At 37.9% G+C, this 26267-nt stretch overlaps 1 protein-coding gene across 1 annotated transcript in view; it reads left to right on the top strand.

The window, feature by feature from the left end:
* PITPNC1 (phosphatidylinositol transfer protein cytoplasmic 1) overlaps positions 1-26267 on the top strand; it is a gene marked incomplete at both ends in the record, with an annotated part of 87610 nt that overhangs the window by 55990 nt on the left and 5353 nt on the right. The window contains 4 exon segments of the mRNA XM_082492315.1: positions 3473-3544; positions 14469-14564; positions 23737-23892; positions 24639-24702. Coding sequence (XP_082348441.1) covers positions 3473-3544; positions 14469-14564; positions 23737-23892; positions 24639-24702 — 388 coding nt within the window.

Genomic DNA, 26267 nt, shown 5'->3' with positions numbered 1-26267 from the left:
AAACTGTAGCCATGCTTCAAATCAACCGCAGAAAGGTTTTTCATACTTTGCATTTTTATCCTCCACTCTACCTGGAACTGTGACCTGAAAGCAACTGTTTTGGTAAAGAAAAATGGGTTTGTGTCATGAAACATGTACTCCATCCGACAGCACCTGAATTTCTATAGTCAGATCATAAGTAAAGATACTTCTATCAGAACCAGGGACGAGGGACTGCTTTGGTAAGGGTGTTAGCTTTGTATTAGCTGTAAATGTGGAAGATGCTATACTGAAGTTCTTTCCGTCAGAGGTGTTTTCAGACCTGACAATGGGACCATGAGAGCAGCACCAAGTCCTGTGGAGGACCCTGCTACTACGTAAATGAGCTGAGAGCTGCAGTGCCCAGAGCTGTTAAGGTCAGCACAGTCAGAGCAGTTTCCACCGCCACTGAGGCTTCCGACAAACCACTAGTCTCAGACTGTATAACTTAAAAGTTTGCAAACTCACAAAGCTCTGACCTAGATACTCAATCTGCTCACGCATTATAGTCTCGATGACCCTTCCACTAGTGAAAGTTCATTGATCTAATTTTTTTTTTAACAATTAGTAGATTTTATTTGGGAGTGTGTGTGTGCTTTTGTTTAATTATGTAGGAAAGAAAATTAATTTTTGGTCCTTAAATCAAGAGAACAGATACTTAACACACAGTAACATGTGAGTAAAACATGGCCTAGAGCAGTCACCTTGAAATATGCAGACACCATGCTAGTAAACTGTTTTCTTCATAACTGTTCTAAATAATTAGTATATTGTAAATAGTATGGCATACTTCTCTACCATTTGCAGTGAAAATGTTTCTAAAACATTTCTAAAAATTCTAAAAAATGTTTCTGTTATTCAGACCTAAGCAGTGAGTCCTCAGTAGTGCAGTACCAGTTCCTGCATCCAGTGAGCAGTACTAGTAACTGCCGATAAAACAAAACACGCATTGGCCGTCTCCTCTCATTGCCTCAAGGTTGCTTTCCCGCAGGATGCCCACGTGCAGAGGTCTAGGCTGTTGTCAGCAAGAGCTCTGCACACCTGGACTGTGACCCCTGTAGTTATACATCTTGGTAAAACACAAGGCTACCATATACTGCATTTTTGAGATCAAGAACCCATGTTTTTACCAGTCTAGGACCAATGTAGTTATTTTCCAAATGCTCTAAAAACTGTGCAGTAGATGTCTGTTGTTTGGTTATACATTTTTTTAAAATCTGCTTTTCATAATCCACCCCCAGTGGTAATTTACTTTTCAACCCTCCACGTTCTCCTGCAACCACAGAAAACAACTAGACTGTTGGTTTATGCTATTTGAATATGAATCCTCTGAGTGACATCAAACGTTGTTTTAGAACACGCTGGTGTCCCTGTGTCTTCTGGATCATTCCTTATTTGTAATATCACATTTATAACTTTTCTTATTCTAGAAACATTTGATTATAGAATTTTTTTAATCAACTCCTTTTATTCATCTCTTCTTCCAGTTAATATAGTTCAAGGATGTTCATTCCACCTTTTGGTTAATTTTGGAGATACAAATTAAACCTCATGACAAACCTTGGCGCCTTTTTTTTTTTAAACTTCCTTCACTGTACTGCCTACTGTTTGCTAACGCTTTTGTTTGCAGATGCCTTTGGATGTCTGCCAGAATAGGAGCCACACACTGAGATACATGGTGAAACCACAATTGGGAGAATATCTGGATTTTTTTGGTGTTAATTTGTGTTACAAGATCCCCAGTTCTGACAGACTGCTTATAAATATTGCATATTTTCAACTGGCACTTCCTGAGCTGTATACATGGGAAATGTTTAATTGCTCACAAAATATGGGTAATAGGAGCGAGCAGATCTGTCACTGAACTTGCCCCATCCTGCACTCCACATACTGCTGATTTTTTTTTTTTTTGCCTCCCACATATTCACCCAGTGAACACGTTGTAGAGCTGAGCGCTAGTCACAGTTCAGATTGGACTGAAGCTCACAAATGTGCTACTCCACAGAAATCTTTAATAAAAGGCAAAACATTCGTAAGATCTGAGGAGCAGCCTGCGCGGTCAGGGCATCTGCAGCACCAACGTGTTACATGGGAGTATTTGTTACGTTAATGGCAGCCAGTTTGACTGGACTCTTTCCGTGGCACCAGAACCTTATTCTGGCAAAACTCTCTCGCTCGTTTTTTCAACAGGGATTGTTTCTAGATGAGTAGTAGATATCCTGTCATCAGAGGAAGATTGAACAATGACTTGTGGGTTGATACCCATGGAATCAGCAAATATTTTCTGCAGTCTCGAAGGAGCTGGCTTCTCATTTCAATTTTGTTGCGCTGCAGCTGGCCTTCTAAATCACCTCTTTTCTTAGTCATCAGCCTCTCCCTTAGAAGAACTCTCCGAATTTTATCAAGTCCAAACTTGGACCAACAGCAATGAGAACACTGAGGCATCATAATGGCCTCATTGTATAATCTATACATACAGTGCAGTAAATAGTCCTCGTCTTTACAAACAGACTTTGCCATAGGGTATTAGTGATGCATCATACAAGAAACTGGCATTTTGGTTTCACTGGAAGTTAGTGCAAGAAGAGACTTGATGACTAATAGTAAAGATTCTGAACTAGTGTTCTTCAGGCTTTGTGAGACAGCTACTCTATCTGCCTATCTGAAAATTTGATTTGAAAGAACTGTGAAATGCTAAAGAAAAGATACTTGAAATATTTTTTCCACTGGAATTATGTTGCCTAGTATTATAAATTCTAGTCCTGATAAGCCAACTAAGTTAAGCAATCCACAGACAAATAAATTTATTCCCATGTAAAATACAGAAATATTATCTTTAATAGAAAAACATTTGGGCATTCTTAATTTTCTTGCATTATGATTTGGGTTTAATATAAAGGAATTTCCACACCAGCTCATAATCCATCTTCCATCGTAATTTCATTAATAGGTAATTATGCTAAAATTCATTTCTCACTGAAAAGTAAAAAAATCCCTTACACATCAAAGCATCGTTCTCTATTGGGTTAGCACCTGCAGCTAGTGAAGTGTCCTTGGATTATTCCATATGGGGGATAGACTAATCTATGATGATGAATATCTGGTTGCTCTCGAGATCTTAGTAAACTGAATTTATAGCAAGACATTTAGGACATTTGTGCTCTTATGCGTAGTGAACATGAAAACTATTGTATCTAGTTATTTCAGAGTACTTATACTGATTTATTTATACCTCCATTATAGTATTCAACTTGTAGATAGAATCTCTATATCCCTCCAGAATCATAAAACCTTCGCTCTTATGTTCTGTGTACGTTTACTCTTTTTCTTGAACTAATTTGGAAAAAAAAAAAAAAAAAAAAAGCAAGCCGATACCAAACAGGATGTATTGAATATGTTAGCTGATGAAACAGGGCGTATTTTTTAAGTCAAACATATTTTTCTTTTGTTGCAGTGTTCATTTTTGCCTAAATTCTCCATTCATATAGAGACAAAATACGAGGACAACAAAGGAAGCAATGACAGTGTAAGTACGACTGCTTTTGCAGAATTTCATTTAATCCTTTTAGTGAGTCGTGGTCCGTATGTGGGGGCTGTAGGCCTTCCTGGCTGGGAAAAAGGCCGAAGCCGGCTTGTGTCTTTGCGCCTACCACGAGCAGCTTGTCAGCTTGCAGAGTAGTTACCTCCAGAGCACCCTGAGATGAAAGATTCATGTACACCACTTCTCTTCTGTGTCTCACATTCTGCTTGTTAGTTCTCTAAGCAATGTAATTTACATATATGAACTTAGTCCTGATGAACATTTATAGAGAGTAAAGAAAAGATTGCTCTTTTTTTTCTTTTTGTTTTGGTGTAATTGTGTTCCACTTTATCTGTTTTGCATTATTCTCTCTGAGTAAAGGGGGTTGAATTCAAAGGAGCTGTCAGGAAGAGCAAACAGGAAACTGAACAATGGCCAGAGATGGGAGATCTCAGTAAACAACTTCAAGGGCACAATGGCTGGACTATTGAGGGGATGCTTTTGGCAATCGCTTACCTAAAGTTACAAAGTTCTCGGGGTTAGAGCTTAGAGATTAAAAGGATAACTAACTATGCAAAATTCTCTCTAGAGGAAGGGTGGAGTGAGTGGCCAGCAGCTGCTGATGGAGAGATGCTCAGGAATCAAAGGCAGGAGGTCAGTCAGACTTTGTTGCCCTGACAGGGAGCAAAGCCGAGGTCACACCACTTGCAAGAAAAGCATAAGGTTTGATAAAGTCAGGCATATAAAAATTCAACCCATGGGTGAATACACAAATATGTATCTGTATGTTTCATTTTGGTGTGCTTCAAACAGTCATTTGTTGCAGAATTATGAGAAGTTTCTTATATGAAGTAGAGGTTTAAATGTCTGGAAAATTTTTCTGTAATACAGAGACCTAATGATGGAGTGTTTAAACTCATTCTAGAGAAGGAAGAAGGCAGTAAGGCAGATTTTAAGGGGTCTGAGATGCAGAGCCTTTCAGTTTCCAGGGGTGTCCCTCCAGCAGCCTTATTAAGGTTAAAGTATTCTGTTCTCCAGATGGGAGGTACATTTCCCTAACTGCCTTGGGCCTGCGTGTTAATAAGGCTGACAGCTGTTGCACTGCTTATGGCAGAATAATTACATGTGAAAGAACAAGGTATAATTTTGAATAATGTTTTTGGCATACAGACGCTTTCCCAATGGGAACATGACAGAGATGGTGTATTAGCCACCAGGTACCAACAACTTCAGTCACTGCTAGTCTAAGCCAGATCCAGATCAGCGAGAGAGGAAAAAAGGAAGTGTATTACGTTACCAACTATATGAGCATTATGTAGTTTCTGCACTTTTTAATGTTCACTTCTGTGTTTTGGCAGCACTTTAATTCAGAGCAAGCCCACACCTTTGGTTTCAGGAGGGTGCAAACTAGTTTTCTGGTACGTTATAATGTCAGCACTGAGAAGACATGTTCTGTACGGTGCCTAACAGAGGAAGAACTGAAGCTATCCAATCAGTGAATTTTCAGGTTTTTTTGTGTGTGTCAGCTTTGAGGCTAAAATACTATTACCCAACCAGTGAATTTAAGATGAAAGTAACACAGAGGTGGGATACTCAGATGATGTAAATCAAAGAATCTTTACTCTGCTTGAGTCCAGCTCTTCAAATGTAATTTTTACCAGAGTGCCAGTGGGGTAATATTGTATTACCTTTATATCAAGGTACCCGAGTCACTCACTAGGCAAGTATTTAACAGATTTAATTCACCCTTACTTGAACTGAGGAGGAGAAAGAGAAGCTGAATTAGAGGGCTGCCTTCCAGCCTTAATTTCCATGATTTTGTAATTCTGAGAGCTGTGCTATTCACTAGTGTAAACACAATAAACCAATGGAAGATCTGCATTTTTCACTGTTGATCCAGTGACGTCGATCTGGTGGCACGGATGTGTCTGCTACTGCACTGAAATGCTGGAAGGTTAGTCAATATGGAAAGACCTCATTGAGCCATGGAAAGACTTCTGTTAACCAACACCTCAGAACTAGGGCTGAGAGGCAATCCTGTTTCTATTACTCAAGGGGCAGGCTTAAACCTCACTTGATAAAATGCGAAGTGTAGTTCTCCTTAGCATCAGACAAGTTTATATTAAATTTCACTATGTTTACCCGATCAGAAAGCAACAGGAAACACAGCATCCATTTCTATAGATTTCCATAGATGCACTATATTTTTCTTCATTGAAGCTACCAACCTTGTCTGATGAAGAAATAATTAATTCAAACAATACTTTTGTAAATTTTGCAGTTGTAATGCAAAATATTACAGTAATGAGGGTAATAATGCATGTCTGGTTTTAACTCAACTATTTCTAGATATATTTTTTGAGACCATACAGGTTTTTTGAAATCTTTGAACTCTGGTCTAGTCTTCATTTCCATGCTATCTAATAAAGCAGATATTGATTGTAAAAAGCAATAATTAGATATAAGGATGCTAAAGCTAATTCCATTGATTAGTGGAAGAAAGCAATACAAATGCTCTTGGGTTCCTGTTGTCATTTAGCAGGCTAGTATATTATTAGAATCATTTTATTTAATATGTTGCATTGCCTGGTAAAATTCTACGTAATTACTGCAATGTATCTTGGTGGAAAAGTCCTCCTGATTTTTCTTCCCAATTGTCATGATAGAAGAAACTAGTGAAAGATAATGGTATCAGCTTTGGAACTTGATTTTTCTATGTCTTAGAAAATGTCATCATTTTAATCCATTTTTAAATGTGCTTTAAGCACTATTGTTCAGATCTGTTAAAGTTTTCACTTGATTTGCCCAAATGGGCGATAAACTCCTTTATTTAGATAAAACACTGATGAAGCTTGTGTAGACAGTAGTAGTGCAGGACCATAAATCCATCCAGTTGATCTTGCTGTATCGCACCTACCACATGGCAACTCTCTCCTTAGAAAAACAGACTCCATGTTCGATGAAAGTGTTAGTACATCAAATATTGTCACTGCTACCTCGCAGCTTTATAGCTTCATTAATAGTGTTAGAAACTAGACCAATGAGTCCGGCCATTCAGTGTTCTTTGTAAGGGTCTTTTAAAAAGTAAACTTCTTAGTTTAAAGAGAAATTTTATTTTTATTTTACTTTTATTTTAAATTACAAAATGGAATTCCTAAAAATTAGAACAGTTTGTAAAATGTAAATTACATTGTAGGTGGTGTCTGTAAAGTCCATGAAAATCTTGCTTCCCTATTGCATCTTCAGCTGTTCACGTAGGTCAAGTGGGAGCTGCTGGGGAGAGCGAGGTGCAGGTGCCTACGACAGAGAGCTTCAGGGAACACGCACAACCCATAAAACTGCACATGAATTGCTCGGTGCACACTTTTTTTTTTTCCCCAGAAGAAAAGTTAGCAATTAGGGAATTTGAATGTAGATGCACAAAGCCTGTGTTTTGAATATTAAAACTGTAAGTTAAATACAAGAGAATTCTTAAGGTTATCTAGTTAATGAAATAGTCAGAAATCACAGGCAGGAGTGGTATAAGTTACTGCTTGTTTGTGAATAAATTGGTCTGTGGTTTTCAAGAGCAGACTTTGTTAACCTCTTTTTTTTTATTTGGGCAGATATTTTCTTTTAACAGACTGTTGATTGGTCAGTATTTATGTCACATAAGGCTAATTTTATTCTAAATGGTGTCACTTTTCTCTCCGTCTCTGTTCTCACAATTTCCATGTACATGACAGATGCACATTTTGTTTATTTTTAATTTTAGTGGGGATTGCACCAACTTAGGCTTCCTGTTGATAAGAAAGGATCCACCACATGGCTGTATTAGATATTGTAATCAATGTACGATGCACTGGTGCACTGCAGCGCCGTGTCTGTTCTTGCATGCCACAGTCTAGTCCTGGCAAAAATTTCTAAAAAGCAGTCTGTAGCTGAAGGCAGAGCAAAGGTGAAGTGAAGGCAGACGCTGGTCAAGCGGATCACTGAATCTCAGAGACATTTCGATTCTCTTACTTGTTGCAGAAGGATCATTATGTTTGACTTTTTTGTTGTTGATTTGTTTTTTTAGTCACAGAGTTAATTTCTGCTGATATTTGGGCAGTGAATTTTTGCCATCTGATAGTGTCTGGGGAAAGAAAAAAAGCACAGCTTGTACAAATAATCCCATAGTTGTCAATAATGGAAATTCACTCTATGTAAAACTTAACAGTGCCTTGCTCTTTGTAGCGTAACATTTTGCTCTGGAAAACTCAATGGCTGGTTCTAGAATATTAAGGAGTAACATGGCAGGTCTTAAAATAGCATAGTCTTTTTTTTTTTTTTTTAAGGGCCATGGTATTTATCAATAAGATTACCATTATTCTTAAAAGTAATGAAGGTGTGGAGTAAAGATTTCGAGGCAGAGTTATATTTCAAGATGACACAGTATGGGCATCATTGGGCACATTTTTGTAAGTGTGTGTCTCAGTAATGCTGATAAAGTCATCAGAGTTACAACAGTAATTCTTTGTCAATCAAGAGAAAAATATATTATCAACGTGTTTCTTGCCTTTCAAAGATAATATAGAGTTGAAAATGCATGTCTCAGAATGACCATTTGCCCAAAGAAAACAAGAGGTAGTTCTGTATTCCATATAGTTATAAATTAAGACCAGTATCATCTGACGCATTAATAGCTTGAGCATGCTAAAACCAGCCAGCTTGGCAGATATTATTTGATACGCAACCAATATAAATTGCAGTGCCATCATTTAAAGTTAGAGAATCCTTTGCTGACAGTGAGTTCTAATTCTGCAGCCCTACAAGCGACCGAGTACACAGTATTGGATCATTCATTGCACTTCATCCTTAGTGGGTATTTCTCGAGCATTGGTTGGGAAACATTTGACTGAAGTAAAATAAATTTTAGGCATGGCCAGCTAAGAAGAAAAGCTGTTCCTAGTTTTGCTCTTTTTAGGGTGGGTTTTTTTCCCTTTTTTGTCTCCTATCTTAGTTACATGGAACTAGGTTGTAACAAACTTCAATATAGCACATGTAAATTAAATGTAAATTCACTATTTAAGGAAACTGCCATGAAATACTGATTTCAGCTGAAACGGATTCAGCTGTGCCCTGGCTCAGCCTCACTGTGCTCCAGAATGTCATTCTGTAAATTGTCTGCAGGATTGCTAGGCATCACTGCAAAACGTGTCAAAATCAAAGCTAGGGTCACTTTTAGGGACGATTTTATTTACCCCAGGACCTTTTCTGTATGATGGTATTGAGCGTCTGTCTCCTGTATAATTTGCAATGAAAAATCTTGGTTTTGTGGAGCTTTCCCCCTCTAATGAGTCTCAAAAAATACAGGCAAACAAGCGGAGAGGTTAACCTAAAATTCCTTCTGTGTGAAGAGCTCTCCTTTTGTTGAACAGAACTACAAATAGTGTGTACCAAGCACATGGCTATCGCAGAACATGAGATAAGGCCAATACTGACAGAGAGTGTGAACAAGTAATACGGTTGTGCCTCTACTTTTTGATTTTTCTAAATGAACTGTTGAAGTTCCTTAGTAAATTTAGCACTTAAAACAGATGTGGCTTTAAAAAAAACGATCCCAGTAAATATTATTGATAGTGTCTTATGGTCTTGGAAGCATAGCTACTTTCACATAATTACATAAAAATACATTTCTCTGTTCAGAAAGTACAAATCTAAAGGAGATATTTTATAAGAGATAGAATAATAGAGGAGTCGTGACATGGAGATACAAAGGAGGAGGGAGCAAGGCTGCTGATAAATATATAACTGCCTCTGTGAGTTCCACTCTTTGGCAGACAGTGACATTCCCATGGTGTTCAGTGAGCCACATGTACTGCTCTCAGGGAGAGATTCAGCCTTTTTCCGTAGAAGAATTGCTCCCAATTATGTGTGTCCACATAAATAGTTTTAGCCAGTGAACAGGCTGAAATTGGTCAATTCCTGTAATCTTTGCCCAAGGAAATCTCAAAAGCAAATTAATGGACTTGGGGGGTAACTGAAGTTGGAACACAATTTACAGAAAAGTTACACGCTCTATTGTCCACAGATGAAGGTCTGAGTGGGTGGGGTTTTTATTTTAGACCAAATTTTCCTTCAGAAAAATGAGAGTTGAAGTGGACCAGATGACACAACCCATGAAAGGACGCTGTAATAATAAATTTGAGACTAGCCAGTAGTTCTGACAATGGCAATCTAAGGAGATTAGAATTTCCAGTTGGAGAGGTTTTGTGCCAGATTTTCCCTTTTTTTAATAAGAAAAAAAAAAAAAAAGACAAGAAAAAGCTTATTCTTGTATTCTTGCAATCCTTACTGCAGTTATACCTCTAACTTTCACATACTGTGAAATCTAGATTTAAGCCACCCTACAAATGATGGATACATATGTTTTCTACTCACAGAAAGAGCTCGTCATCATACCTACTGCTCAATACCTGCAAGTTGCATTGCTAGACTACGTTTCAGAGGTGGGAGAAAATACAGAGAAAACCAAAAAGCTTCAGTGAAATATCAGTATTTGAATTAAGAAAGGAACATGTATGTTGCAATTGTGCACCTAAACTTGGGGACTCTTCTAGCTGCATAGTGTATTATTTCCATTCTCTTGAAGCTCAGTGACAATGGATGAATCAATATAATAGTGAGAAAGGCAGGGATAAATTCAATTAAATTTCAAATTCTAATGTTTAAAGATATTTTTGTTACGCCACACATGTCGTAGCCTGCCTGTCCCACTTAGGTGTCATCTTGTGATGTCCAGCTAAAGCAAAGCCAAGATTTAACTTTGTTGGGATGCCTATAGGCTTTGTTGACAGGGCAGGGAAAATGGGGAGGCAGGGAGGAAAGAACACCGCTTTCAGGCACAGATATTAACTCAAAGAAGGATTTAATAGAAGAAGAAATTTGATTTGTAGTAGAAATTTTTATCTCAATAAATTACATTTACACTACATTGAACAAGGTAGTCTTTTGGGCTTAAGTTTGTAAGTAGGCAGAGGTGTCTGATTACTTAGCACACGGGATAATAATCATGTTTGCTACCGTATTATCTGCTTGTAAGTAATTTAGGAGTGTTGTGCTATTTTGGAAAAAAGCTTGTAGCTCTTACCCGTTCCACTTCTCTGCCTTAGCTGCATTTCTCGGCAATGGCTGACTGTCTGCATCTAACATAACAAGTAAGAAAAACAGAGATATCTTCTCTCACCCAAAGCCTCACAAGGGACAGAAAAAATAGCTTCCAGAAAAAAACACAGCCATTTTCAAACTTGCTTGTTTACAGTATTGAATTTTCTCTATAGGTTGCCTTATCACTTTCATCTCTAACCACTTGTTGTTATTTCTAAGTTGACCTGTTATTTAGCTGTTTCCACAGGAAATTTTATGTTCTGTATGTATTAATGTTAGCTGTAATTAGCTGCCTTATTACAGCCTGCTGACCGCAAACTCCTTGTATCTAGCCTGGTAAAAAAAAAAAAAAAAAAAACAAAAAAAAACCATTTTGCAGTAAAGAGAGACGAAGAACTTTCCAGCTGGTAATCCCTTGACTACCTTCTTTGCTCTCAATGATAGAAAAAAAACATCACAAGAGAGAATCATATATTATGAAACAAAGCCAAGCCAAACCAGCACAGATTTTATGCTCGGAGTCCTTGTAGTGTAGATGAGTGAGGAGTTTGCCGGTGTGAATGTAATCGATGGGCTCAGCTGAGTCTGGTGTTACACTGCTTACATCCAAACCAGGTTAGCTGTGGTGACTGGCCAGAAAAGATAAATTTTGGATTAGCTACATCTGAGTGAGGTTGAAGCCAGCAACTGAGCCTGAAGACAGAAGAAAAACGGAACAGGAGCTTGTAGGAAAAAAGATATTAAATTTGTTGTTGACTTACCATCATCTCATAACCTGACTTTCTGTTCTGGCTTTGGCTACAAGGAAAAGAGAAGTCACCAGCAAAGTATATGCGAGGACGTGTCATTGTAGGCCATGAGGAAAACCGAGGAAAGAAATTTAAATACACCAGCGCTTATATTTCTGCAGTATCCTGTATGATCTTTCTTTCCTGAGGTCCTAGAATCATCTGCTAGATTTTGTTTTTTTTTTTAAATTTCCCCAAAAGAAACTATTGACAATTGTAAAGATGACACAAATAAAACCTTTCGTTCACTTTTTGTCTAAAAAATGATGAGTTTTCATTCCTCTTAGAAAGTGAAAGTGTATAAATGTTTGTTTGTTTTAAAAAAGCTATCACAACCCCACACATAAAAAAAAAAACCAAACCCACAGCAAAAAGGACACTTCAGCCTGAATGTTACCCTTTCTTTTCCATTTGATTGTGTATTTCAATCTCAATTAATTACTTGGCTTTGAAATGTAAAGCCTGTCCAGTTCTTTCCAATATAATATTCAATATTCTGCCTTTCTACATCATCTTCTTAAGGATACAGATTGTTCTCACTATTCATTTTCTGCACATTTGCAAATACAGTTGCACAGATTGGGAGCCTTATGCTTCTTCTCGTGGCCTTTAATCTCTTCCTTTAAAACTTTTAAATTTCTCTAGTCTCTTTGATCACGAACGCAATAAACCCATCCTCCCTACAGGTTTTAAGACAATCCCAGATTATGTGGCTAGGAGAGGCAATAAGAGAATTAGAGCTAAGAAAGAAATCAGTCTCGTTCTCTAATGACTTCTTATTTTCTACTGCTGATAGAATGAGAAGATTAAATCTCTATCTACAAATCTTGTGAGGAAAATCTGTGAAGGGGAGAAGCATAAATGATTAGACAACAACTTCTGCCAGCAAGGGGAAGGGAGAATGTCATTCAACAAACTTTTGGAATTGAGGAAATGGTCGGAGATAGCCTAAGCAGCAAAAAAGGCATAGTTGAAATGGTTGAAAATTTCCTCCTGGGTCTGACAGATTGGCAAAGGCATCTGTCATCCCCACTTCTGTCAGAGCATTTTAAAGAGAGAAAAAGAATTTAAAACTGTATTACTTAGAGGTGCAATATGTGGATCAAGCCTGTGACAGAGCAGGGCACGTTTTTTCAGAGAAGATACTGGGTACTAGTCCCCATTTACGTCCTTGCAAACAGGCAGATACCCGCATGTGCTTAAATTTGTTAGGCTTGTACTTGAACCGCATACTGATTCAGAGCCTCAGCTGACCTTGTAATGTCCATTTAAGAGAAATCTCCATTATTTTATTTAAAGCTCAAAGATTATGGTGAAATGCGTCTTGTTCCAGAAATAGTTCAACTGATTTCTCCAAGGGACTGCTCTGTATATCTGAATTTGTTTGGAAAAAAAAGCAAGCGAGGAAGCTTATAAAAAGCGACCTATATTATATATGTAAAACATAACAATTATATTTTAAAATGTACCTCGTTTCAAAGAAAGAGCACTACAGGGGAAGGACCTCTCAGCTCAAATTTGGTCAAATAATCAACATAATTTTTTGCAAAACAAGGATTGGAGAAGGAAAAGAAGTACACAAATAAAACCAGACTGGAGTTCCCCTTTGTTCTGTTCTTCTGCAGTTTCAGACATGTTAACATTTTATATCCAGTTCAGTAGGCATTCAGTGTTGCCTGTTTTATTCCAGTACTGTTAACTGCCAAGACAAGTTAAAATTGTAGAGGCAAACTTCAGCTTTTCGTTTCTTTGAATTATGATTTCTTAAGCAGAGTTCTTACCTGCTGCTAGACTTGTTCATTGTAGCCCATTGCTCACTTTGAATGCTTTGCATGGGCAGCCCGTTGCTTTCAAAAATAATAAAGTAGCATTCTTGTTACTGAGTAGTTGCTGGCATTTCATATTTTTAATGGTTCCTCTAGGATGAAATGAAATGAAATTAACAGAGTGTTCACTACATTTATTTAAAAAAAAAAAAAGAAAACAAAAGTATTTATGCTTCCTGGAAACTTGGCTATAGAACATTGTGCCCCAAAGGAAAAAACACATTGTTAGCTTGTTACTGCTCTTGACAGCGTATGCACAGCTTCCCTGAATTTTGTGGCACTAATTCATGATAGCCTTTTAACTAGTCCCTGTTTCCAAGTCCCAGAATCATCAGTAGAAATTTATTGCAGACATAGCATAAGTCACATGGGTCACTAAGATGCCTAAATAATTAAATTATGGACACAGGCACAGAAGTACGCTACGCTGCAGTTGCAAATGACCTGCATTTTCAAAATATACCCATCATTTGCCTTGCATAAAATGAGAGACTTGGTGTTCAAAACCAGGTCCTAAAGGATTAAAACGAAAATAAGCTATATGTGTGCACAAACAGATCATGGAAGTTTCCAGCCTCTGCTGAAGGCCGTTCAACCAAAATTTTTATTTCAGTATAAGAGCAACTTAGCCTGACTAGGTCACGCACCACACCTGCATTTCATTATTGTCCCGAGAGTGAAAAGGTTAGAAACATCCAGAGTCCAGGTTTTTTACACAGTGATGGAATCTAGTGCAAGGATTAGAGAACACAATAAAACCCAGTCCTAGTAGTTGACTTCACTGTTTGTGACCAAAGTCTCCATTCCAAAAAGCGTGGGGAAGAACAGCAGTGTGAGTAGCAAGTGCTGAACACGATGGGTTATATTTAACAGTCTCTTGAGCTGGCATAGCGGATTGTTCCCAAAGAAGTGTGTGGCATAATTCATTCAAACTGTTGTTGATCTTGCTTAGGAACACCTTGCTTATACACGATCTTGAGAACACTCATTTTCTTCCCTTTGGTGTCTGCAGTGGGCTAGAGAATGCGTCCCTGCAAAAATTTCGGTACTTTACATCAGAAGCTGTTCGGGCACAAGCCTAAAATGCATTATGTTGCACGAGTCACTGAAAATGGCTTGTAACCATTATTCCAGGTGGATTTTATAAGGGCGTTGTTCTGTTACAGTGTTGAATTTCTTAACTTGCAGATTTTTGACAAAGAAGCTAAAGATCTGGAGCGAGAAGTCTGCTTTATTGATATTGCCAGTGATGAAATTCCCGAGCGCTATTACAAAGAGTCAGAGGTAAGAGACAACTTGATTGTGAGATGGTGAAGAAGGGAATGTAAGAGGCTGCAGGAAAGCCTCAATAGGAATCAGAACAATTTTATTTTTGTATGAAATCTTGCTGGTCAGTAGTATTTAAAAAGCTTTCAGTGAGAGGGGAAGCAGATAGCAACCTCTCTAGATTGCCTGGGACTCTTTTGCAGATGATTCTTCCAACCTTTTGAAAGGCTTTCAGACCGTGGTGGGAACATACCCTGTGCCAGACCTTTGATATTCCGCTGAATTCATTCAAAGTAGACAAGGACTTCTCTTTGAATCTTGAAGCTCAGCTTGGTGTTTGCAGGTCTGAGCAGTTTTTAACATTACTGTTGTCCTTATTTGCATCCTGTCCCAACTAATAAGTCATGCGAAGTGTCTAAGCCCAGGCAAAGGACAGATGTGCTGCAGTGAGAATCGGGTTGATGCACAGTTGCTCAGCAGGTGACCATGACACACAAGCAAGAGGGACTGAAGCATACTATGTACTGCAGGAAACCTGCCAAAAAGCATCAATGGCAGCAGACACGTTCACTCTTAAAATTCCCTTGAAAATGGCTCCCATGTATATTTGATAGCGCACATCTCGGAAGAGAGTGTTTCTGTTAGGTCAGTGCAATTCCCTGTTTTGAAATCGGCAAGCACCGTGCAAATGAAGATGAGGTCTCAATGTTTTCACCTCAGACTTGAAAAATGATGGTTCACAAGAATTAGCTAGAGAGGAATGATCACATCTATGCTTGCGTTTAATTTTGGAGATACGATTTGCCTCTGGAGCCAAGTATATTCATAGCTGGCAGTGAGTATGGCAGCTGTTTGACTATGCAAAACGAGACTACATAATCATTTTTAGGATAGAAAATGAAGACTTGCCAATGAATATATTTCTATACCATAGGAGACATGATTTTCAGACTCAAAAAGTCAGGTACTTGTTATCTTCCATTTATAGATCCTATTTCAAATTTTATGTATGGGTCATAAAACAAAATTGGGTCTACAGTAGAATGAAAAGTAATTTTATTAGTTTCCTTAGATAATGAAACCCATCTGTTATGTGCCAAAAGTTATATAACACCTCATGAAACAGCTTATTGGTCCCATCATCTTATCTGAACTCCATGGTCTTCTGGTTCCATTTAGGAATGACTGCTGCTATTGAACAGGTCAGCATTTGGCTGTGTTTTAAAGAAATCATGTGGGAGTTTTCATTTCAGGGCGTGCACTTTCAGAAACTGTAAACATGAAGGTAACATTTAGCTTTTCAGCGTTCCTTCCCATTTTTAATAGCCACCTATTAAGCATAATTTCCATATGATTAATCTTACGATGTAGAAAAATGGCCTTATGTTAAGTAAGAAAAGAGTTTCAAAGCCTTTGTGTTGTTATTTCAAAGGCAAATCTAGAGACCCGATTCCAAGCAAAATGGAATTTTATATGGGTTTAAACAACAAAAATAGCCCAGCATCTGTTGTTTTTTCTGTACTGATGGATGATTTGTATGTTGGCTACCAAATTGTTTCAGAATTCATACAAAATAGTAAGAACACCTTAGCATTTAACTGTGCAGATACTGTAATTAATATTAAATTAATAATAGTTGAATTCAGTATCTTCCAAAGTTTACAAACTCTGAGGGGTTTATGCTACCATATGATGAATATGAAGCCAAATTCCCGTTTCTGATGAGGCCTCTTACATAACTTAGGGACTATAAAAAGACTTTTAATGTTTGTAAACGTAATTTCCATCTGTTTTCAATCAGAACAGCACAAAAAAGTAACTCTATATAAATGAGAAACAGTCTGTGTTTTCCAAATAACAGTTTCAGAGATACCTAAAAACCTTTACAGTAAGCTTTTGAAAGGTATTTTAATTACACTGATAACAACAATTTGGTGGCTTTTAGATGATTTAATCTGAATTGATACTAAGTTCAAAGATGAAAAGTGAAGTACAATCCTCAGGATTTAAGAATTAGATCCCACAGGATACGTGTTCTGACTCTGATCCAGAAAGACTAATGAGAATGGTTTTAACTTCAGGCACGTTAGTAATCTCTTCATTTCAATGGATCTTTCACATGCTTAAAATTAAGCAAGTTCTGTATCAGGGTCAGCAGACTTAGCAGCTCCTGGAAATGAGCTTTAAATTTGTTTTATATCGTGACGAAAGTGCATCCCTCTTCAGTAAAAAATATACTTTAGTTTTTAACAGCAAATTTCATTATTTAATTGTATTACTGTCTATTAGAGAAGTCGCTTAAATAATTTAAACCTTTCACACGCTACTTCAACAGCTTGCTCTTTGTTAGTGCTTATGAGCCTGCTTGTAGATGGTGACTTCTGATATGATCAGACAGCACTAATTACATAGTTGCTATTAAGCTTGCATTTGAGATTCACGTTATTTTTAGCTTTAAAGTGCTCAGTTATCCTTCATAAGCTGTTTGGGTCAATATCATAAGTTTTTCTGAGTCATCTGTATGAAAAGCCCCTTTCTACAATTCGACTGTGACCTTTCTTTGAGTTAGTGCATCAAATAACTCATTGATTATAACAGAATGAGCCACTGCAGCTTTAGTGTTGTTTTTTTTCATATATATAAACAGAAGATATGGTTGTGTACGTATTACCCCGATATCATCAACAGAGGGAATAACATTGCAGTTACCACAGGAGGGTTCAGGAGGTATCCCAGGGACCCACCGCGTCAGGCTCAGTACAAACGCGGGAAGCAGCCGTTTCTGCTTCTGGCACCTATGAGCTAAAACACTATTTTTCAGTTGCCCTGACATGAATCTTATAAACAGATCCTTCCATTGTAACTTACATAATAATGATTCACACATAAAAAGGCAAAATGTATAAAACATCTCCCTATGTATAATACTCCATTTGAATTGCATAGCTCATACTGACTTGTGCTGGTACTGATGGGAAAGGAGAAGTGTTCCATGAAAATGTCATGACGGTTGAAGGAAAAATTACTGAATTCAACTTTGTACATATCTGCTTTTTCTTCCCTCTCATATATTAAGTAAAATTGAAAAATAAAAAATACAGTTAGCTGAAGGCTTAAAGGAGAGTTGCAGTTTCCTGAGGAGCATTTTAAAGGAGCCTCTGCCAATAACACTGAGTGATCTCAACCAGAATCATCCAAGCGATTTGAATTCCTTAAGAAGGGCGGGCTTATCTGTGAGCGTATAGACAAAAGGACTTAACTCCCCAAGTAAATAGTGAATCAGAAGACAGTTTTGTCAGCTATGCGTACACAGAGTCCAGTTCTGTCTTCCATGGAGGTATATGGATTTCTGCTGTCAGTAGAGTTGCCCTTGCAGAAGACTGGAGGGTGTAACTGCAGCAATTCTGGGTATCCCAAAGCAGATGACTTAATTTACCTTAATGACCATACCACTTCACTGTGAGGTAGCCACTGGTGTACTTACCAGTGCTGCCGCATCTTAAATATAACTTTTTTTACAAGCATGGACCTAAAAATCTTTAAACCTTTAAGATGTTTAAATGTGAGGTGCCAAATTGAGAAAGCTTGAATCCAGATCCAAGTGAAGAGGTTTGCCTGTTTTTCTGTAAGGAGTCACATATGTTTCCAAATCTGAACATACATATTACATGGAATAGAGAATTTTATATTTCAGTATAAATAAAGTACGAGCCTACAGGTAAGAGTAGTTGTACATTTCGTAAAGTCATCTCCTTGTGACTTTACCATCAATGAATATGTATCAGCAGCCATCATGTATTCCCCATATAGACATATATATTTATCTGAATTATAGAAAAGAATAAAACTGAGCTATGCTGAAGATTGAGGGCCTCGAGTGAATCATTCACTGAAATGAAACATTTACTGTAGATGTGAGCTACTGAGCAAAATGTTCTTTGCCACCATATTCAAGTTCTCAAAATGAACAGTGTTTCATTTCCTGTTTATAACAAAGCAGTTGAGAGTTGGATAAATGGAATAAACTTTCTAAGTTGCCTCCAAACAGAAAGATTTCATGCAGCTGCTGCAGTGTTCTTCTTCAATTGCTGTCTTTTTTGACTTTAACGCAGCTGCACTGTAATAGGTCCAGCTTACTACTGTCCAGGTGCCCTCCTCAGAATAACAAAACCTCTATCACATTACAGACCCAGAAAATTATGGTACTTGAAATAATACAGCTGCCTCAGTCGCCGCAGTGACTGTGTGCGACATGTCAGAACAGTAGTTCCGTACAGGGCATAGCAAAAACAGATGAAAATTTCGTTTTCCTTACTAACTTCAGTTGTGAGCTTACGTAAAGGCTGCTGGAATACCATTTTTTAACACCTCAGAACTGTCCCAATATTTACAATTCCGAAGCATTTAGCTGGCTCTTCCAGAAAATACATTTTAATGGAAATTCAAAAAGAGAAAAAAGAAATCTTTAAAAAATGTCTCCACCTAACTCTCTATAGTAGCATCTTTACATCAACAAATCTTTGCAGAGCCCTAGCTATATAAGCTGAAATCCAGAACCTGGCAACTACAGCTGATGATGAAATGCCAGACCACCTGTATTAAAACCATGAAGGATTGGTTCTGAAATTCAGGATCAAACAAAATGGTCTTCAGCTTAAAGGGGGAAAAAAAATTGACTGCACTTCAAAAGCACAGTGGTGGAAAATATTGCAGTAGGAGGCTGAAAAAATGAATCCATGCATTAAAAGGAAGGAAGAGTCTTTGTTTCTGGGACATCTGAGTAGCGTCCAGTAAGAGAATAGGATGCACGGCATAACACAATGCACTTCACCTCTGGAGAACACGTTCAGCTGGGGGATCTTTTCCCATGCTAAAATAGCCATACAACCAGCAAGTAGTTGTTGAGACAGATCGGTGACAAGGCTAACACGATGTTCCATGCAGGCTTCCAGCGTACCAACAAAGGAGGAGGTGTCAGCTGCAGAATAGTATGGCATCGTCAAATCATGCCTGATACTGTGGCAAAGCTAAGGGAAAGCATGCCCATTCAGATTTGGAAGTTTTCTGTAAACAATTTCATTATTTAACTTTATGTAAAAAATAACCGTTCAGAATTAAATCTGAAAAGGCATTGCAACAACCCCATGCCGCGTTGTCAACACGTTAGTGTTTGCTTCCTGGAAAGGGGGTTACAATTTCCCATCTGATACCCGTGACGTCTGCAGTCCACAAGGAAGGTTAAGTAAATAAATACTAAACGCTAAATAATGGCATCTCCAACAATAAGCGTGATGAGCCACGACCCGCCAGACGTGGCCTAAGTAAGAAACATTGGGAGAGTGCTATGTTTGAAACCACATCCATCACACCATGGCTTTTATTTTATTTTACTGTAGTTTTACATTTTATTCTCAAATAAGCCCAGCTCATGGGTAATGATGTTTCTGCTATGTTAGCAGAAGTGCTATTTTTAAATCACTCTGCACCTGGCAGTAATGTATTGCAAATACAGAGTAGGTTTTGCTCCTCTGTAGCAAAAGGATTTGCCAGATGGGCTTTCCTAATAAATTGTGTCTGATAAAAGGACGGGAAGGTTATTTAAACAAAAAGATTTTAGCTATGTCATTACATTTAAAACAGATTGAGGATTTTGCCAGTAGATAAACTAAGGGAAAAATAGTGAATAGACACAGTATTCTTTGGATGATGGTTTCTCTAGAAAGGAAGGCATGGGTGGCTAAAAGCAAAAATAAGGCGCACACAAAATTAATGATCTAAATAATAACATAAAAATGCAGTCAGACCAAAGATCAGCTCGTCCAATTTCCAGTCACTGGCAAAAGTGTTTCAGACACACGTGTGCCACAATTCCTGCCTCGAGAGCATGCTTCCTCGCTCTAGCCTGCTGCCCCTGGTATATGTTTTGCAAACTGCCATACCTTTCACAGGAAGAGTAAAGAACGGCTGTGATCCGGTACAGGCAGGCGCTCAGCGCTTCCTCCTGGGACCTGGAGGGATGTGAGCATGGCACATGGGATTAATTTGTTCTGTCTGGCTAACCTAACCAGTGAGCTACAGCATGACAGTCAGGAGGAGAAGCAGTGCTGTGTACCAATATTATTTCTACTTGAATTTAATAAAAAATTAGCCTTTTTTTTTTTTTTTTTTTAAGAAGGACCTTATATGCCTAATTGCAGAAAGGATTCCAGGCTGTGAATCTTAATCTGGCAATTTGAAGCCATGAGTTAGGCACAGAAAATCATTCTGGATTGTGGCTTTTGTGTCAAAGTTCTCATTGATTTCAGTGGGCTTTGGATGAGACATTGGAGAGTAAAGGATCAGCACTCGTGGTCACATCAAAGGTCCTTCTGGCGTGGTGTGCTCCCTGTGGCTGTGGCCAATAGCAGAGGCCTAGGAAAGGTGCAAATATATGCAAAATATAGAGAGAAATACAGAGATTATTCCTCTAAATACTTCTTCGTATGAACCATAGCACAAGCAATTGCTGAGCCAGAATTTCTGTCTGTCAGGAACAATCCAAGCCTTTTTTAAACACCTAATTTTGTAGCATCTGGGTAGAAAGGCCAGGGACGGTAGTTTTAATTCTGGTAACAACTCACCTCTGTAAAACAGTCATGCCCTGGAATTGATGGCCCGGAGATTAAACGCTCAAGTTCACTTTGCTTAATGTTGCTCCGTATCTTAAGTCCCACTACTCAGCTTATACAGAGTCTTTGAGTTTTAGCTCACCTGAGGAAGGACTCAGTAAAATCTTTATCATCTTGATCTTTCATACAGCAGTCTGGAAATCTATTCCTCTGAATTCTTCTGGTTTCCTGGCTTCCCTTCATCACTCTGCCCTTTTATAGTATCAATATGGTAATGTTTTCAGAAAAGCAAGAATTTCTATTAAAGCTATTAGGTATGAGTTGCCCATACTGTCCATCATCACCTGGCTCTTTGTGTGAATCTGTCCAGCCAATTTGTGACTAATCATCGTGTCCTTCAAGAAAAATGGACATGATTAAGGGAAGCGAAGGTGCCATCACTGAGCACTGTTAAAGGAATTTGCAACTAGGAGCGATGTCATGGAGCAGTTGCATTGCAGCAGGTAGATTATTTGTGGGCCGCCAATTTAAGAACAGTTTCCACTGTGAATCCCCTCGTCTGCTGGGTTAAATTCACAAAACCAAACCAAACCAAGCCAAAGCAAGCCAAACCAAACCCTGCTTTCACAGCATCCAGAGGGTTATTGCAGTTTGAATGAGACACAAGTTTTATGTGTGACTGAGCATTCATGCAGGGTAGCTGTCCATTATTTAATTTTTATTTATAAATTTTGAATACTTGATACTGACTCAAATTCATTACATTAAATCCCTTTGGACTGCATTGAAGTTATTCCATTATGGGTCTGGTTTTCGCCGAAGGAATATAAAGTATCTCTGCATAACACTCAGTGTTATTAAAGTGCATATCTGAAATGCTTAATCGAGACAGTGGCCCCGTCACACTACCACCAGATGTGTATGTCAGAAACAGCAGATCCTTCCTTACATTAAACTATTTTCCTTTGATTTTCCTTTTTCCTTTTCCTATTATGTCTTAATCCTTCCCTTTATTATTATTATTATTATTATTATTATTATTATTATTATTATTATTATTATTATTATTATGTTGATTGCTTCAGGCAATGATCAGTTCTAAACCAACTCTTTCAACCAGCAACTATGTAGATCAGTCTGAGGTCAAGCTTTATTGAGTGAGAAGATTGGCAACAGCATGTGACTCGGAGTTGTGATATACAGTGGTATGTTGCTCTGATATACGATGACGCTGAATTGTTTTTTATGGTGATTTAACATTGAAACCTTATTATACTGTGAGCTTAAAGTTTCTATTTAGAAAAGAAGACGTCAGCAGTAAAAGCAATGACTTTCACAGAGAAGGAAGACTATCACCTCATTAGAGCTTTGTAAAGAAGCTTTAATGCCAGAGCTTCAGTTTATGGGTAAAATCAGAAGCCAAGTCAGGAGATAACTAAACATTAGAAAGAAGGAACACAGAATGATACATAAGCTCACAATGAACAAAAGAACATTTTAAGATCAGAGCAATCTTATCAATTTGTTAGTTTTTCTTCTGATTGTCTTGCACTTAGCACATAATTTAAGCACATACTTAACTACATGTTTAACTGCTTTTATAACGAAGGATGGATTTATAAGGTCTTCGCAGATCTCAGCTTTGGGGAAAACAACACAGATGAGCACTGATGGCTATTCTTGAAGGCAGATTTTAGAAGCTCCACTATGAATTTACTGAAACTACATTATTTTCAAGTTTCAAAAATCAAAGTCTTAACCATAAATCATTTCTATTTACAAGATGTAATTAGCAGGATTGGACATAAAGTGAGAATGAATTATACTAATATAGAAAATAACACTTTGACAGATAAAACTTCTTGTATGGGTAAAAGTAAACCTTAAAAATGAACTCATGTCCGTATTGGTTTTTTGGTCTTGCTGTTGTAATTTCAACACCAATTTATTTGATATTTCCAGTTAGTAAACGGAGACAGAGTTGGCATTAGTCATTCAGTGTTTTGCCCAAAGATACCATAGCTCAGTTGTACCCAGAGATGGCTAAATTGGAGGAGTTTCATACTCAGCTGCCCGTCTGGGTTTACAAGTTGACTTGAAATTGAAAATGGCATTGTCAGGGTCACATCAGTGTTGATGGGTCAAAGCTCAAATTGGACATGATTTCAGGAAGACAGGCATGGGTAGAAAGTACTAGTAAGTCACACTGAGGGAGCAGTGGAAAAGCAAGCTCTGAAGAAGCAACATTTTTTTTTTTCCAAAGGCCATAAATAACACTTGGAGTGCATCGTATTGTAGTGACTTGCAATGACATATTTTCCTATAGCAGAAAACGTCCTAGATGATATGATTGTCAAAGCATCTGCAAGAATATGCTGCCATCGATTCACTGGCTGTTGGATAAAAGACAGGATTTGATTTTAGTATATCCTAGTCCTTATTTAAGTTGATTTCATATTATTTTTCATAATGTTCATTAGCAAGTTTTCATATTTTATGCCTTATCAAAACATTTACTTTAGCAAACTGACAAACAGGACTTACTCTCCTGCATTTCTCAGTATGTTTTCTTGGTTTTGCAGGATCCTAAATATTTCAAGTCACAGAAGACTGGGAGAGGCCAATTAAAAGAAGGCTGGAGAGAGACCCATCAGCCAATTATGTGTTCCTACAAACTTGTGACTGTGAAATTTGAAGTCTGGGGACTTCAAACCAGAGTAGAGCAATTTGTACACAAGGTCAGTGAAACAGGAGCTGTTTCTTATCCTTCACATAAGCAGAACTTGAGCATTACCCTGCACAGGAATGCAGCTACAGCTGTGGAGAAGCTAAGGAGCTCAGCCGAATCTGCTTTCGCACCTCTCTCAAGGTCTGAAAGATCTGGAGCAGAGCCAAGGAGTTCATCTCTGGGTATAAATTTGACAAAGCCTGGAGCTGCTTAGGTCTAAGGTTGAGAAAAACTACCAGTAACATTTTCAATACTGTGATAAATATACGAGCTAAAGCATTTATGAGCACACATGAGAACTATACATGTAGCAATGATGTGCAGAATTTCTTACAAACAGGTAGGGGGAAAGTTTTCCAATCAGTCTACTAAAAAATTAATTAATGAATGGCATAACAGCCATATTTTTCAGACTATTGACCTTCCACATGTTTAAAAAACTAACAGGGAAAAAGGAGAGTTCCAGAACGTCTAATTGCCCAAAGATTAATGGATTCTGTACACATTCCCATCTGGTTTCCCATGCTAGTCAAAGCCATGCTAATGTGATCCAGTGTCAGCAATAGGTCCACCTCAAGTGGGAGGTTGGACAACAAGACCTTCAGAGCCAGTATGTCTGACTCTCTAGGGCATGTCTTTTTAGACACAAAACTGTCAGAATATTTTTCACTTTAAATTATAATGAAAGACAGTAGTGTTACTTTTCTAAAATGTTTTGTTGCTGCAGAGGTATTTGACTTTTTCCTTGTTTCGCAGGTGGTCAGAGATATACTATTGATCGGTCACAGGCAGGCTTTTGCCTGGGTTGATGAGTGGTACGGTAAGTATTCTCCAAATTTAGCCCATTTAAAAGGGCTGCTGCAAAGCTTATGATGATTAACAACAGATTTCCATTTGCTTTCATGGACTTCAGGTCCTAGTATAAGTTGTTCATGAAGGAGATGGAACTGTGTTCATTTGCTCTGGAACATGCGGAGCTCGTTTACAGCAGGTTCTTTGTGACAAGAGTAGGCTGTATTTTAGGCAGCCAGTAGGCAGCATACGGGACGCCCCTACATCCCATACGTCTCAGAGTATATACATCAGTCCCCTCAGCCTGCACTGTAGGCAGGCAGAAGCTGCCCCTGCCAAGAGTCATCTATACAGAGAACCTCATGCAGGTTTGAATAAAGCTTCTTATTAAGACTGCATTAACATGAAGGCATTTCCAGACCGCAAACTCCTAGGGCCTCTGATCCAACACAATTTCACCTTTTTAGGAAAGTTTAAAACTGTTAATATGGATTGCACTAGAGAAAAGACAGAGCTCTAACGTCCTTTCTGAAGAATGAATATAAATGTAAAACCTACTGGGTCTGATTCAGCAGCAGCTGCATGCAAAAACTGTTCTGAATCCACGAACCAGCTGTAGCAATGGGCCCTTTCAATAGTACAGAGTAATCCTGAATATCAAAACAGCCAATTATATTTGATAAAATAAGCTCATGGGGTTTGTGCTTTTTGCATCTATTTTCAGTAAGACCTATCCATAATCATAGATACTTGTAGAACAGTTTCTAAGACATTCCTGTAACATATAATAGGAATTTGGGAATATATTTAGAATGTTTATTTAGACCCTCCTGAAACTTCAGGAAACACCGTTTGGGGCACTTCCTGGATAAGAATGACACCTGGCTTTCACCAAAACTCAGAAACATTCTGCATTGCTTAAGAATAGTCAATTAGTCCAGCTGGTGCAAACAGACATGTCCAGTGACTTTATAAACCTGCATAATTTTATGCTGGGATCTAACAACAACTCATTGTGCTGATTTTGAAAAAAATTGCTTTTGAAATCACAATGTTCTTATAAATTTAATAGTGCATGAAGAATCTTGTGCTGTAATGATCATAAAATACTGACATATACTAAAAATGTCTTCTATTTTGGAATAGCCATAAACTAGTAAGAGAATTTTGTATCCAGTGAGAAAGAGTTCTTAAGAGATACTTTTTTTTTTAATTTTATATTTTTTTTTCTCCTGAAATATAGTGATCCGTTATTTTCCCTATACAAAGTCAGAGAAACTGATGACTTCAAATAAGGAAGCCTGACTTCATGTAAAAACTGAGCCCACAACTTTGCCCCAAATCTACCCAAAATATCTGTTAAGGAAGACATAAAGAAATGTCATTGGGAAGCAAAGGGTCATCTGCAGTTAAGCAGAGTTATTGATAATGATAACAAGTGAGTAATCATGAAGTTAAACATACAGAATAAGTTTAGCCCCAAAATATTTAGCCACAGATATTCCCATCTTAACTCTGAATGCATCCTGTCAAAGATACTCTTTCCATAAATGAAATATTGGGATACACAATTATCTTGTGGATTTTTACTGT

This window comes from Vanellus vanellus, assembly GCF_965231255.1.
Source record: "Vanellus vanellus genome assembly, chromosome: 17".
NCBI lineage: Eukaryota > Metazoa > Chordata > Aves > Charadriiformes > Charadriidae > Vanellus > Vanellus vanellus.
The sequence above is the reverse complement of the archived record's forward strand: the minus strand, read 5'-3'. Positions and strand labels throughout refer to the sequence as shown.